This window comes from Salmo salar, chromosome ssa05 (genome assembly GCF_905237065.1).
Source record: "Salmo salar chromosome ssa05, Ssal_v3.1, whole genome shotgun sequence".
NCBI lineage: Eukaryota > Metazoa > Chordata > Actinopteri > Salmoniformes > Salmonidae > Salmo > Salmo salar.
In genome coordinates, this window is record NC_059446.1 from 86208679 (window position 1) to 86225538 (window position 16860).

The 16860-nt window shown below is 32.2% G+C and overlaps 1 protein-coding gene across 1 annotated transcript in view; it reads right to left on the minus strand.

The window, feature by feature from the left end:
• The window catches only part of LOC106597662 (zinc finger protein ZFAT), a 28880-nt gene extending 12348 nt beyond the window's left edge, over positions 1–16532 (minus strand). The window contains 3 exon segments of the mRNA XM_045719246.1: positions 14386–14664; positions 15196–15450; positions 16342–16532. Coding sequence (XP_045575202.1) covers positions 14386–14664; positions 15196–15450; positions 16342–16360 — 553 coding nt within the window. The 5' untranslated portion in view covers positions 16361–16532.
• Positions 16533–16860: the final 328 nt, after the last annotated feature.

A 16860-nucleotide genomic window follows, 5' to 3' on the forward strand; every position in this document is an offset into this window, starting at 1 on the left:
ATGGTGAACATATTGATATAGACATTTAGATGGTGAACATATTGATATAGACATTTAGATGGTATAGATATAGACATTTAGATGGTGAACATATAGATATAGACATTTAGATGGTATAGATATAGACATTTAGATGGTATAGATATAGACATTTAGATGGTGAACATATAGATATAGACATTTAGATGGTATAGATATAGACATTTAGATGGTGAACATATAGATATAGACATTTAGATGGTATAGATATAGACATTTAGATGGTGAACATATTGATATAGACATTTAGATGGTGAACATATAGATATAGGCATTTAGATGGTGAACATATAGATATAGACGTTTAGATGGTATAGATATAGACATTTAGATGGTGAACATATAGATATAGGCATTTAGATGGTGAACATATAGATATAGACATTTAGATGGTGAACATATAGATATAGGCATTTAGATGGTGAACATATAGATATAGACATTTAGATGGTGAACATATAGATATAGGCATTTAGATGGTGAACATATTGATATAGGCATTTAGATGGTATAGATATATACATTTAGATGGTGAACATATTGATATAGACATTTAGATGGTGAACATATTGATATAGACATTTAGATGGTATAGATATAGACATTTAGATGGTGAACATATTGATATAGGCATTTAGATGGTATAGATATATACATTTAGATGGTGAACATATTGATATAGACATTTAGATGGTGAACATATTGATATAGACATTTAGATGGTATAGATATAGACATTTAGATGGTGAACATATTGATATAGACATTTAGATGGTGAACATATTGATATAGACATTTAGATGGTATAGATATAGACATTTAGATGGTGAACATATAGATATAGACATTTAGATGGTATAGATATAGACATTTAGATGGTATAGATATAGACATTTAGATGGTGAACATATAGATATAGACATTTAGATGGTATAGATATAGACATTTAGATGGTGAACATATTGATATAGACATTTAGATGGTGAATAGATATAGACATTTAGATGGTGAACATATTGATATAGACATTTAGATGGTATAGATATAGACATTTAGATGGTATAGATATAGACATTTAGATGGTGAACATATTGATATAGACATTTAGATGGTGAACATATAGATATAGACATTTAGATGGTGAACATATAGATATAGACATTTAGATGGTGAACATATAGATATAGACATTTAGATGGTGCATATAGATATAGACATTTAGATGGTGAACATATAGATATAGGCATTTAGATGGTGAACATATAGATATAGACATTTAGATGGTGAACATATAGATATAGGCATTTAGATGGTGAACATATAGATATAGACATTTAGATGGTGAACATATAGATATAGGCATTTAGATGGTGAACATATAGATATAGACATTTAGATGGTGAACATATAGATATAGGCATTTAGATGGTGAACATATAGATATAGACATTTAGATGGTGAACATATTGATATAGGCATTTAGATGGTGAACATATAGATATAGACATTTAGATGGTATAGATATAGACATTTAGATGGTGAACATATTGATATAGACATTTAGATGGTATAGATATAGACATTTAGATGGTGAACATATTGATATAGACATTTAGATGGTGAACATATAGATATAGACATTTAGATGGTAACATAGATATAGACATTTAGATGGTGAACATATTGATATAGACATTTAGATGGTATTAGATATAGACATTTAGATGGTGAACATATAGATATAGACATTTAGATGGTATAGATATAGACATTTAGATGGTGAACATATTGATATAGACATTTAGATGGTGAACATATTGATATAGGCATTTAGATGGTGAACATATAGATATAGACATTTAGATGGTATAGATATAGGCATTTAGATGGTGAACATATTGATATAGGAATTTAGATGGTATAGATATAGACATTTAGATGGTGAACATATAGATATAGACATTTAGATGGTATAGATATAGGCATTTAGATGGTGAACATATTGATATAGGAATTTAGATGGTATAGATATAGACATTTAGATGGTGAACATATAGATATAGACATTTAGATGGTGAACATATTGATATAGGCATTTAGATGGTGAACATATTGATATAGACATTTAGATGGTATAGATATAGACATTTAGATGGTGAACATATAGATATAGACATTTAGATGGTATAGATATAGACATTTAGATGGTGAACATATTGATATAGACATTTAGATGGTGAACATATAGATATAGACATTTAGATGGTATAGATATAGGCATTTAGATGGTGAACATATTGATATAGGCATTTAGATGGTGAACATATAGATATAGACATTTAGATGGTATAGATATAGGCATTTAGATGGTGAACATATAGATATAGACATTTAGATGGTGAACATATTGATATAGGCATTTAGATGGTGAACATATAGATATAGACATTTAGATGGTATAGATATAGACATTTAGATGGTGAACATATTGATATAGACATTTAGATGGTGAACATATAGATATAGACATTTAGATGGTGAACATATGGATAGACATTTAGATGGTGAACATATTGATATAGACATTTAGATGGTGAACATATAGATATAGACATTTAGATGGTGAACATATTGATATAGACATTTAGATGGTGAACATATAGATATAGACATTTAGATGGTGAACATATGATATAGACATTTAGATGGTGAACATATTGATATAGACATTTAGATGGTGAACATATAGATATAGGCATTTAGATGGTGAACAATAGATATAGACATTTAGATGGTGAACATATTGATATAGGCATTTAGATGGTGAACATATGATATAGACATTTAGATGGTGAACATATTGATATAGACATTTAGATGGTGAACATATAGATATAGACATTTAGATGGTGAACATATTGATATAGACATTTAGATGGTGAACATATTGATATAGACATTTAGATGGTGAACATATAGATATAGACATTTAGATGGTGAACATATAGATATAGACATTTAGATGGTGAACATATTGATATAGACATTTAGATGGTGAACATATAGATATAGACATTTAGATGGTGAACATAGATATAGACATTTAGATGGTGAACATATTGATATAGACATTTAGATGGTGAACATATAGATATAGACATTTAGATGGTGAACATATAGATATAGACATTTAGATGGTGAACATATTGATATAGACATTTAGATGGTGAACATATAGATATAGACATTTAGATGGTGAACATATTGATATAGGCATTTAGATGGTATAGATATAGACATTTAGATGGTGAACATATTGATATAGACATTTAGATGGTGAACATATAGATATAGACATTTAGATGGTGAACATATTGATATAGACATTTAGATGGTGAACATATAGATATAGACATTTAGATGGTATAGATATAGACATTTAGATGGTGAACATATAGATATAGACATTTAGATGGTGAACATAGATATAGACATTTAGATGGTGAACATATTGATATAGACATTTAGATGGTACATATGATATAGACATTTAGATGGTGAACATATTGATATAGACATTTAGATGGTGAACATATTGATATAGACATTTAGATGGTGAACATATAGATATAGACATTTAGATGGTGAACATATAGATATAGACATTTAGATGGTGAACATAGATATAGACATTTAGATGGTGAACATATTGATATAGACATTTAGATGGTGAACATATAGATATAGACATTTAGATGGTGAACATATAGATATAGACATTTAGATGGTGAACATATGATATAGACATTTAGATGGTGAACATATTGATATAGACATTTAGATGGTATAGATATAGACATTTAGATGGTGAACATATTGATATAGACATTTAGATGGTGAACATAGATATAGACATTTAGATGGTGAACATATAGATATAGGCATTTAGATGGTATAGATATAGACATTTAGATGGTGAACATATTGATATAGACATTTAGATGGTGAACATATGATATAGACATTTAGATGGTGAACATATTGATATAGACATTTAGATGGTATAGATATAGACATTTAGATGGTGAACATATTGATATAGACATTTAGATGGTGAACATAGATATAGACATTTAGATGGTGAACATAGATATAGACATTTAGATGGTGAACATATAGATATAGACATTTAGATGGTGAACATATAGATATAGACATTTAGATGGTGAACATATTGATATAGACATTTAGATGGTGAACATATAGATATAGACATTTAGATGGTATAGATATAGACATTTAGATGGTGAACATATAGATATAGACATTTAGATGGTGAACATATTGATATAGACATTTAGATGGTGAACATATAGATATAGACATTTAGATGGTATAGATATAGACATTTAGATGGTGAACATATTGATATAGACATTTAGATGGTGAACATATAGATATAGGCATTTAGATGGTGAACATATAGATATAGACATTTAGATGGTATAGATATAGACATTTAGATGGTGAACATATAGATATAGGCATTTAGATGGTGAACATATAGATATAGACATTTAGATGGTGAACATATAGATATAGACATTTAGATGGTGAACATATAGATATAGACATTTAGATGGTGAACATATAGATATAGACATTTAGATGGTGAACATATTGATATAGGCATTTAGATGGTGAAATATAGATATAGACATTTAGATGGTGAACATATTGATATAGACATTTAGATGGTGAACATATTGATATAGACATTTAGATGGTGATAGATATAGACATTTAGATGGTGAACATATTGATATAGGCATTTAGATGGTAAATAGATATAGACATTTAGATGGTGAACATATTGATATAGACATTTAGATGGTGAACATATTGATATAGACATTTAGATGGTATAGATATAGACATTTAGATGGTGAACATATTGATATAGACATTTAGATGGTGAACATATTGATATAGACATTTAGATGGTGAACAATAGATATAGACATTTAGATGGTGAACATATAGATATAGACATTTAGATGGTGAACATATAGATATAGACATTTAGATGGTGAACATATAGATATAGACATTTAGATGGTGAACATAGATATAGACATTTAGATGGTGAACATATTGATATAGACATTTAGATGGTGAACATATTGATATAGACATTTAGATGGTGAACATATTGATATAGACATTTAGATGGTATAGATATAGACATTTAGATGGTGAACATATAGATATAGACATTTAGATGGTATAGATATAGACATTTAGATGGTGAACATATTGATATAGACATTTAGATGGTGAACATATAGATATAGGCATTTAGATGGTGAACATATAGATATAGACATTTAGATGGTGAACATAGATATAGACATTTAGATGGTGAACATATAGATATAGACATTTAGATGGTGAACATATTGATATAGACATTTAGATGGTGAACATATAGATATAGGCATTTAGATGGTGAACATATAGATATAGACATTTAGATGGTGAACATATAGATATAGACATTTAGATGGTGAACATATAGATATAGACATTTAGATGGTGAACATATAGATATAGACATTTAGATGGTGAACATATAGATATAGACATTTAGATGGTATAGATATAGACATTTAGATGGTGAACATATAGATATAGACATTTAGATGGTATAGATATAGACATTTAGATGGTGAACATATAGATATAGACATTTAGATGGTATAGATATAGACATTTAGATGGTGAACATATTGATATAGACATTTAGATGGTGAACATATAGATATAGACATTTAGATGGTATAGATATAGACATTTAGATGGTGAACATATTGATATAGACATTTAGATGGTGAACATAGATATAGACATTTAGATGGTGAACATATAGATATAGACATTTAGATGGTATAGATATAGACATTTAGATGGTGAACATATTGATATAGACATTTAGATGGTGAACATATTGATATAGACATTTAGATGGTGAACATATAGATATAGACATTTAGATGGTATAGATATAGACATTTAGATGGTGAACATATTGATATAGACATTTAGATGGTGAACATATAGATATAGACATTTAGATGGTATAGATATAGACATTTAGATGGTGAACATATTGATATAGACATTTAGATGGTATAGATATAGACATTTAGATGGTGAACATATTGATATAGACATTTAGATGGTGAACATATTGATATAGACATTTAGATGGTGAACATATTGATATAGACATTTAGATGGTGAACATATTGATATAGACATTTAGATGGTGAACATATAGATATAGACATTTAGATGGTGAACATATTGATATAGACATTTAGATGGTGAACATATAGATATAGACATTTAGATGGTATAGATATAGACATTTAGATGGTGAACATATTGATATAGACATTTAGATGGTGAACATATAGATATAGACATTTAGATGGTGAACATATAGATATAGACATTTAGATGGTGAACATATAGATATAGACATTTAGATGGTGAACATATTGATATAGACATTTAGATGGTGAACATATAGATATAGACATTTAGATGGTATAGATATAGACATTTAGATGGTGAACATATTGATATAGGCATTTAGATGGTGAACATATAGATATAGACATTTAGATGGTATTGATATAGACATTTAGATGGTGAACATATTGATATAGACATTTAGATGGTGAACATATAGATATAGACATTTAGATGGTATAGATATAGACATTTAGATGGTGAACATATAGATATAGACATTTAGATGGTATTGATATAGGCATTTAGATGGTGAACATATTGATATAGACATTTAGAAGGTGAACATATAGATATAGGCATTTAGATGGTATAGATATAGACATTTAGATGGTGAACATATTGATATAGGCATTTAGATGGTATAGATATAGACATTTAGATGGTGAACATATAGATATAGGCATTTAGATGGTGAACATATTGATATAGACATTTAGATGGTATAGATATAGACATTTAGATGGTATAGATATAGACATTTAGATGGTGAACATATAGATATAGACATTTAGATGGTGAACATATAGATATAGACATTTAGATGGTGAACATATTGATATAGACATTTAGATGGTGAACATATTGATATAGACATTTAGATGGTGAACATATAGATATAGACATTTAGATGGTGAACATATTGATATAGACATTTAGATGGTGAACATATAGATATAGACATTTAGATGGTATAGATATAGACATTTAGATGGTGAACATATTGATATAGACATTTAGATGGTATAGATATAGACATTTAGATGGTGAACATATAGATATAGACATTTAGATGGTGAACATATTGATATAGACATTTAGATGGTGAACATATAGATATAGACATTTAGATGGTATAGATATAGACATTTAGATGGTGAACATATAGATATAGACATTTAGATGGTGAACATATTGATATAGACATTTAGATGGTATAGATATAGACATTTAGATGGTATAGATATAGACATTTAGATGGTGAACATATTGATATAGACATTTAGATGGTGAACATATAGATATAGACATTTAGATGGTGAACATATAGATATAGACATTTAGATGGTGAACATATTGATATAGACATTTAGATGGTGAACATATTGATATAGACATTTAGATGGTGAACATATTGATATAGACATTTAGATGGTGAACATATAGATATAGACATTTAGATGGTATAGATATAGACATTTAGATGGTGAACATATAGATATAGACATTTAGATGGTGAACATATGATATAGACATTTAGATGGTGAACATAATAGATATAGACATTTAGATGGTGCATAGATATAGACATTTAGATGGTGAACATATTGATATAGACATTTAGATGGTGAACATATTGATATAGACATTTAGATGGTGATAGATATAGACATTTAGATGGTGAACATATTGATATAGACATTTAGATGGTGAACATATGATATAGACATTTAGATGGTGAACATATTGATATAGACATTTAGATGGTGAACATACGGATATAGACATTTAGATGGTGAACATATAGATATAGACATTTAGATGGTATAGATATAGACATTTAGATGGTGAACATATTGATATAGGCATTTAGATGGTGAACATATTGATATAGACATTTAGATGGTGAACATATTGATATAGACATTTAGATGGTATAGATATAGACATTTAGATGGTGAACATATAGATATAGACATTTAGATGGTGAAATATGATATAGACATTTAGATGGTGAACATATAGATATAGACATTTAGATGGTGAACATAGATATAGGCATTTAGATGGTGAACATATAGATATAGACATTTAGATGGTGAACATATTGATATAGACATTTAGATGGTGAACATATTGATATAGACATTTAGATGGTATAGATATAGACATTTAGATGGTGAACATATAGATATAGACATTTAGATGGTATAGATATAGACATTTAGATGGTGAACATATAGATATAGACATTTAGATGGTATAGATATAGACATTTAGATGGTGAACATATAGATATAGACATTTAGATGGTGAACATATTGATATAGACATTTAGATGGTGAACATATAGATATAGACATTTAGATGGTGAACATATAGATATAGACATTTAGATGGTGAACATATTGATATAGACATTTAGATGGTATAGATATAGACATTTAGATGGTGAACATATTGATATAGACATTTAGATGGTATAGATATAGACATTTAGATGGTGAACATATTGATATAGACATTTAGATGGTGAACATATTGATATAGACATTTAGATGGTATAGATATAGACATTTAGATGGTGAACATATTGATATAGACATTTAGATGGTGAACATATTGATATAGACATTTAGATGGTGAACATATAGATATAGACATTTAGATGGTGAACATATAGATATAGACATTTAGATGGTGAACATATAGATATAGGCATTTAGATGGTGAACATATTGATATAGGCATTTAGATGGTGAACATATTGATATAGACATTTAGATGGTAACATATAGATATAGACATTTAGATGGTGAACATATTGATATAGACATTTAGATGGTGAACATATTGATATAGACATTTAGATGGTGAACATATTGATATAGACATTTAGATGGTGAACATATTGATATAGACATTTAGATGGTGAACATATAGATATAGACATTTAGATGGTGAACATATTGATATAGACATTTAGATGGTGAACATATAGATATAGACATTTAGATGGTATAGATATAGACATTTAGATGGTGAACATATAGATATAGACATTTAGATGGTATAGATATAGACATTTAGATGGTGAACATATTGATATAGACATTTAGATGGTGAACATATTGATATAGACATTTAGATGGTATAGATATAGACATTTAGATGGTGAACATATTGATATAGACATTTAGATGGTATAGATATAGACATTTAGATGGTGAACATATTGATATAGACATTTAGATGGTATAGATATAGACATTTAGATGGTGAACATATTGATATAGGCATTTAGATGGTGAACATATTGATATAGACATTTAGATGGTGAACATATTGATATAGACATTTAGATGGTGAACATATTGATATAGACATTTAGATGGTGAACATATTGATATAGGCATTTAGATGGTGAACATATAGATATAGACATTTAGATGGTATAGATATAGACATTTAGATGGTGAACATATTGATATAGACATTTAGATGGTATAGATATAGACATTTAGATGGTGAACATATTGATATAGACATTTAGATGGTATAGATATAGACATTTAGATGGTGAACATATTGATATAGGCATTTAGATGGAACTATAGATATAGACATTTAGATGGTGAACATATTGATATAGACATTTAGATGGTATAGATATAGACATTTAGATGGTGAACATATTGATATAGGCATTTAGATGGTGAACATATAGATATAGACATTTAGATGGTGAACATATAGATATAGGCATTTAGATGGTGAACATATAGATATAGACATTTAGATGGTATAGATATAGGCATTTAGATGGTGAACATATAGATATAGACATTTAGATGGTATAGATATAGACATTTAGATGGTGAACATATTGATATAGGCATTTAGATGGTGAACATATTGATATAGGCATTTAGATGGTGAACATATAGATATAGACATTTAGATGGTATAGATATAGACATTTAGATGGTGAACATATAGATATAGACATTTAGATGGTATAGATATAGACATTTAGATGGTGAACATATTGATATAGACATTTAGATGGTATAGATATAGACATTTAGATGGTGAACATATTGATATAGGCATTTAGATGGTGAACATATTGATATAGGCATTTAGATGGTGAACATATAGATATAGACATTTAGATGGTATAGATATAGACATTTAGATGGTGAACATATAGATATAGACATTTAGATGGTCATAGATATAGACATTTAGATGGTGAACATATTGATATAGACATTTAGATGGTGAACATAGATATAGACATTTAGATGGTGAACATATTGATATAGACATTTAGATGGTGAACATAAGATATAGACATTTAGATGGTGAACATATAGATATAGACATTTAGATGGTGAACATAGATATAGACATTTAGATGGTGAACATATAGATATAGACATTTAGATGGTGAACATAGATATAGACATTTAGATGGTGAACATATTGATATAGACATTTAGATGGTGAACATATTGATATAGACATTTAGATGGTATAGATATAGACATTTAGATGGTGAACATATTGATATAGGCATTTAGATGGTATAGATATAGACATTTAGATGGTGAACATATTGATATAGGCATTTAGATGGTGAACATATAGATATAGACATTTAGATGGTGAACATATAGATATAGACATTTAGATGGTATAGATATAGACATTTAGATGGTGAACATATTGATATAGGCATTTAGATGGTGAACATATTGATATAGACATTTAGATGGTGAACATATTGATATAGACATTTAGATGGTGAACATATTGATATAGACATTTAGATGGTGAACATATAGATATAGACATTTAGATGGTGAACATATAGATATAGACATTTAGATGGTGAACATATTGATATAGACATTTAGATGGTATAGATATAGACATTTAGATGGTGAACATATTGATATAGACATTTAGATGGTGAACATATAGATATAGACATTTAGATGGTGAACATATAGATATAGACATTTAGATGGTGAACATATAGATATAGGCATTTAGATGGTGAACATATAGATATAGACATTTAGATGGTATAGATATAGACATTTAGATGGTGAACATATAGATATAGACATTTAGATGGTATAGATATAGACATTTAGATGGTGAACATATTGATATAGACATTTAGATGGTGAAATAGATATAGACATTTAGATGGTGAACATATTGATATAGACATTTAGATGGTCATAGATATAGACATTTAGATGGTGAACATATTGATATAGGCATTTAGATGGTGAACATATAGATATAGACATTTAGATGGTGAACATATTGATATAGACATTTAGATGGTGAACATATTGATATAGACATTTAGATGGTGAACATATAGATATAGACATTTAGATGGTGAACAATAGATATAGACATTTAGATGGTGAACATAGATATAGACATTTAGATGGTATAGATATAGACATTTAGATGGTGACATATAGATATAGACATTTAGATGGTGAACATATTGATATAGACATTTAGATGGTGAACATATTGATATAGACATTTAGATGGTGAACATATAGATATAGACATTTAGATGGTGCATATAGATATAGACATTTAGATGGTGAACATATTGATATAGACATTTAGATGGTGAACATACGGATATAGACATTTAGATGGTGAACATATAGATATAGACATTTAGATGGTGAACATATGGATATAGACATTTAGATGGTGAACATATAGATATAGACATTTAGATGGTGAACATATTGATATAGACATTTAGATGGTATAGATATAGACATTTAGATGGTGAACATATAGATATAGACATTTAGATGGTTATAGATATAGACATTTAGATGGTCATAGATATAGACATTTAGATGGTGAACATATAGATATAGACATTTAGATGGTATAGATATAGACATTTAGATGGTGAACATATAGATATAGACATTTAGATGGTATAGATATAGACATTTAGATGGTGAACATATAGATATAGACATTTAGATGGTATAGATATAGACATTTAGATGGTGAACATATTGATATAGACATTTAGATGGTGAACATATAGATATAGACATTTAGATGGTGAACATATTGATATAGACATTTAGATGGTGAACATATTGATATAGACATTTAGATGGTATAGATATAGACATTTAGATGGTGAACATATTGATATAGACATTTAGATGGATATAGATATAGACATTTAGATGGTGAACATATAGATATAGACATTTAGATGGTATAGATATAGACATTTAGATGGTGAACATATGGATATAGACATTTAGATGGTGAACATATGGATATAGACATTTAGATGGTGAACATATAGATATAGCTCTTTCCATGACATCGATTTGCCAGGTGAATCCAGATGAAAGCTATGATCCTTTAATGATGTCACTTGCTAAATCCACTTCAAATCAGACATGGAATTTGTATGTGTGCCATTCAGAGGGTGAATAGGCAAGACAAAAGATTTAAGTGCCTTTGAATGGGTTATAGTAGTAGGTGCCAGGCGCACCAGATTGTGTCAAGAACTGCAACGCTGATGGGTTTTTCACGCTCAACAGTTTCCTGTGTATATCAAGAACGGTCCACCACTGAAAGGACATCCAGCCAACTTGACACAACTGTGGGAAGCATTGGAGTCAACATGGGCTAGCATCCCTGTGGAACGCTTGACGGGGAGGGCGTGTATAAAATCGAGCACACCGCCATGCAATCTCCATAGACAAACATTGGCAGTAGAATTGCCTTACTGATGAGCTCAGTGACTTTCAACGTGGCACCGTCATAGGATGCCACCTTTCCAACAACTCAGTTTGTCAAATTTCTGCCCTGCTAGAGCTGCCCCGGTCAAGTATAAGTGCTGTTAATGTGAAGTGGAAACGTCTAGGAGCAACAACGGCTCAGACGCAAAGTGGTAGGTCACACAAGCTCACAGAACAGGATCGCCGAGTGCTCAAGTGCGTAGCACGTACAAAATCGCATGTCCTCTGTTGCAACACTCACTACCGAGTTCCAAACTGCCTCTGGAAGCAACGTCAGCATAAGAACTGTTTGTCGAGAGCTTCATGAAATGGGTCTCCATGGCCGAGCAGCCGCACACAAGCCTAAGATCCCCATGCGCAATGCCAAGTGTCGGCTGGAGTGGTGTAAAGCTCACTGCCATTGGACTCAGTGGAAATGCGTTCTCTGGAGTGATGAATCACGCTTCACCATCTGGCAGTCCGATGGACGAATCTGGGTTTGGTGGATACCAGGAGAACACTAACTGCTCCAATGCATAGTGGCAACTGTAAAGTTTGGTGGAGGAGGAATAATGGTCTGGGGCTGTTTTTCATGGTTCGGGCTAGGCCCCTTAGTTCCAGAGAAGGGAAAGCTTAATGCTACAGCATACAATGACATTATAGACGATTCTGTGCTTCCAACTTTGTGGCAACAGTTTGGGGAAAGCCCTTTCCTGTTTCAGCATGCCAGTTTCCCCGTGCACAGAGAGAGGTACATACAGAAATGGTTTTCGAGATCGGTGTGGAAGAACTTGACTGGCCTGCACAGAGCCCTGACCTCAACCCCATTGAACATCTTGGGGATGAATTGGAACGCCGACTGCGAGCCAGGCAACCTCACTTTTGTGGCTGAATGGAAGCAAGTACCCGCAGCTATGTTCCAACAACATCTAGTAGAAAGCCTTCCCAGAAGAGTGGTGGCTGCGGGGACTTCCTTCCATTCAGCCACAAGAGTGAGGTTCCATATTCCAACTCCATATTAATGCCCATGATTTTGGAATGAGATGTCCGACGAGCAGGTGTCCACATACATTTGGCCACGTAGTGTATGGGCCCTGGTCAAAAGTAGTGCACTATATAGGGAATAGGGTGCCATTTGGGATGTATCCCTAGATGGACCATAAAGCACTATTCTATTTCAATCTATTCTAAACAGACATAAAACAGTTGACTTCACACATACCGTTGTCCTCCTGATCCTCGTCCTCTCTGAGGTCTATCAAGCAGATGTGTTTCATGATCTGTCGCCTGTTGCCGAACACACGGTTGCACTTCTTGCAGTCCAGGGCATTGTCGTCCTCTGGTTCTTCCCCGTCCACTAGCCCAGCTTCTGATTGGGCCTCTACTGTCTGTTGTTTCTGCTTCTTCTGGTTGGAGCTAGTAGTCTCTGTCATGGGCCCATCAGCTACAATCTTCTTGGTTGAGCCCTTAGGACGTCCTCGTTTTCTCTTGACAGGGCTATCTGTGGGGGAAATAGGATCAATGCCATCAATCACACTATTACACACAAACAGACCTATAGGGCCAGTTTCCCAGACACAAATTAAGCCTAGTCCTGGATTAAAAAGAGCTGTCAAAATCGGATTACAATCTGCTACAAATGTTTGAAGGACTACCGAGGCACTCAGTAGCCAATTATTCAGATCGTGGAACTTTGAGAAAAACAAAGAAACACCATAATACGGTCAGTTGTTGCAATGCCCTATTATCCCTGGCTGCTCACCACCTCCACCCTTAGTATCCCTGGCCGCTTTGAAGAGGTGCTCACCTCCATTAGTATCCTTGGCTGCTTTGATGAGGTGTTCACTTCCACCTCCACTCTTAGTATCCCTGACTGCTTTGAAGAGGTGCTCACCTCCACCTCCACTCTTAGTATCCCTGGCTGCTTTGAAGAGGTGCTCACCTCCACCCTTAGTATCCTTGGCTGCTTTGAAGAGGTGCTCACCTCCACCTCCACCCTTAGTATCCCTGGTTGCTTTGAGGAGGTGCTCACCTCCACCTCCACCCTTAGTATCCTTGGCTGCTTTGAAGAGGTGCTCACCTCCACCCTTAGTATCCCTGGTTGCTTTGAGGAGGTGCTCACCTCCACCCTTCTCCAGTGGAGCTGTCAATGGCATGAGGGCCACAATGATGTCATCAGGGTTGAGCCCCTCTGTGTGGTGCTTCTCAGACACATGGGAGAGGAGCTGTGCTCGGTGTGGAGAGAACAGGTTGCACAGTTTACACATGAAGATGGAGGAAGTCCCACCTGTGAATTAACAGACCGGCAGGCCAAGATTAATGTGTGTTTATGTACAAATTTGACCGTGGAAAAAGTTGACGGCCTAATAATAAGATCATTACACATTGAAAGTTGAATTGACAGTTGGCAGAGCATGGTGCTTGCAACGCCAGGATTGTGGGTTCGATTTCCACGGGGGACCAGTACGCAAGAAAAAGACGAGAATGAAAATGTATGACTCACTACTGTAAGTCGCTCTGGAGAAGAGTGTCTGCTAAATGACTTCAATGGAAATGAGATATTTTCAATAGGCTGGCAGTGCATTGGCCTATACATTGTACTTGTGTGTTTAGTGCTAGTTGCATGGTTCATTCTTTGGTCAGGGACTGTATATTTTTCCTCTAGCTACCTACCTTTCTTTCTTTCAAAATACTGAATTCAAACCTAGCTAGGGCCTACATGATCCAAGCCAGCCTAGCACCTACAAGCTGAGAATACTGAAATGGAATGAGGTCAGTGCAATATAGTTTATTGGTTTGCTCTGTGTAAACTCTGTAGCTCTCCAGACAGGTTTCGCTACCACTGCAACAGCAAAGATAGTTGAACTCCTGACTCCTCAGCAGTATGACTAAAGACAGCTAAACGCTGGGAGAAACAGGAACAGTTTCGTGATAAATACTTTCTTTACAAACTAAATCCAATAACTTTAGGCCGGACATTTAGCTGCAATAAATGTGCTGTCAATGTTGTGGCTGGTCACGGTAATTATGTGCCCCACTTTTAGCATAGAATAAACTTCACATAATGAGTAATTTGACTACATCTGTTGGCTAGCTTGCTACTTTTACCTAGCTAAGAAATGTTATTTCTCCGAGATAGTACTGTACGAAAAGGTAAACAATCGAGTCGAGTACTTACATGCGGTTGACGTCTCCATGTTTGTAAAATAAAACGTAATACCCTAAGAGTTACATAAATAAATGTACATATCTACATTACTTATTGAATAAGTAATTGAAAATCGTATTTTTATTTGTTTTGGAGGAAGGTTTCTGGCGAATCTGCGACAACAAATATGGCGGATAAAGTCTTCCTGTGGAGAGAAAAGCAGGCTGGTTTGGGATGTCCTCCCCCTGTGGCTGGGATGGCCAGAAGGCATAGTCTACCCTTGATACATTTGTAAAAGGTTTCCACTCTATTCTTCTCTTTTGAATGGGATCGTGTACAGTACTCGCCTTATTACAAAATCCTCTGACATATCATGGTTGGTTACTCACGCCCAGATATATATGCTCAACGGTTATTAAATTGTTGTTCCCATAACAGTAGAACACTAATTTATATAAATAATGTGATGAAATGATAAAGCTTAAAATTAATGTAGCGTACATGGATTTTGAATACAGGTGTGTGAACTGGCAAAACATTTCAATTTGT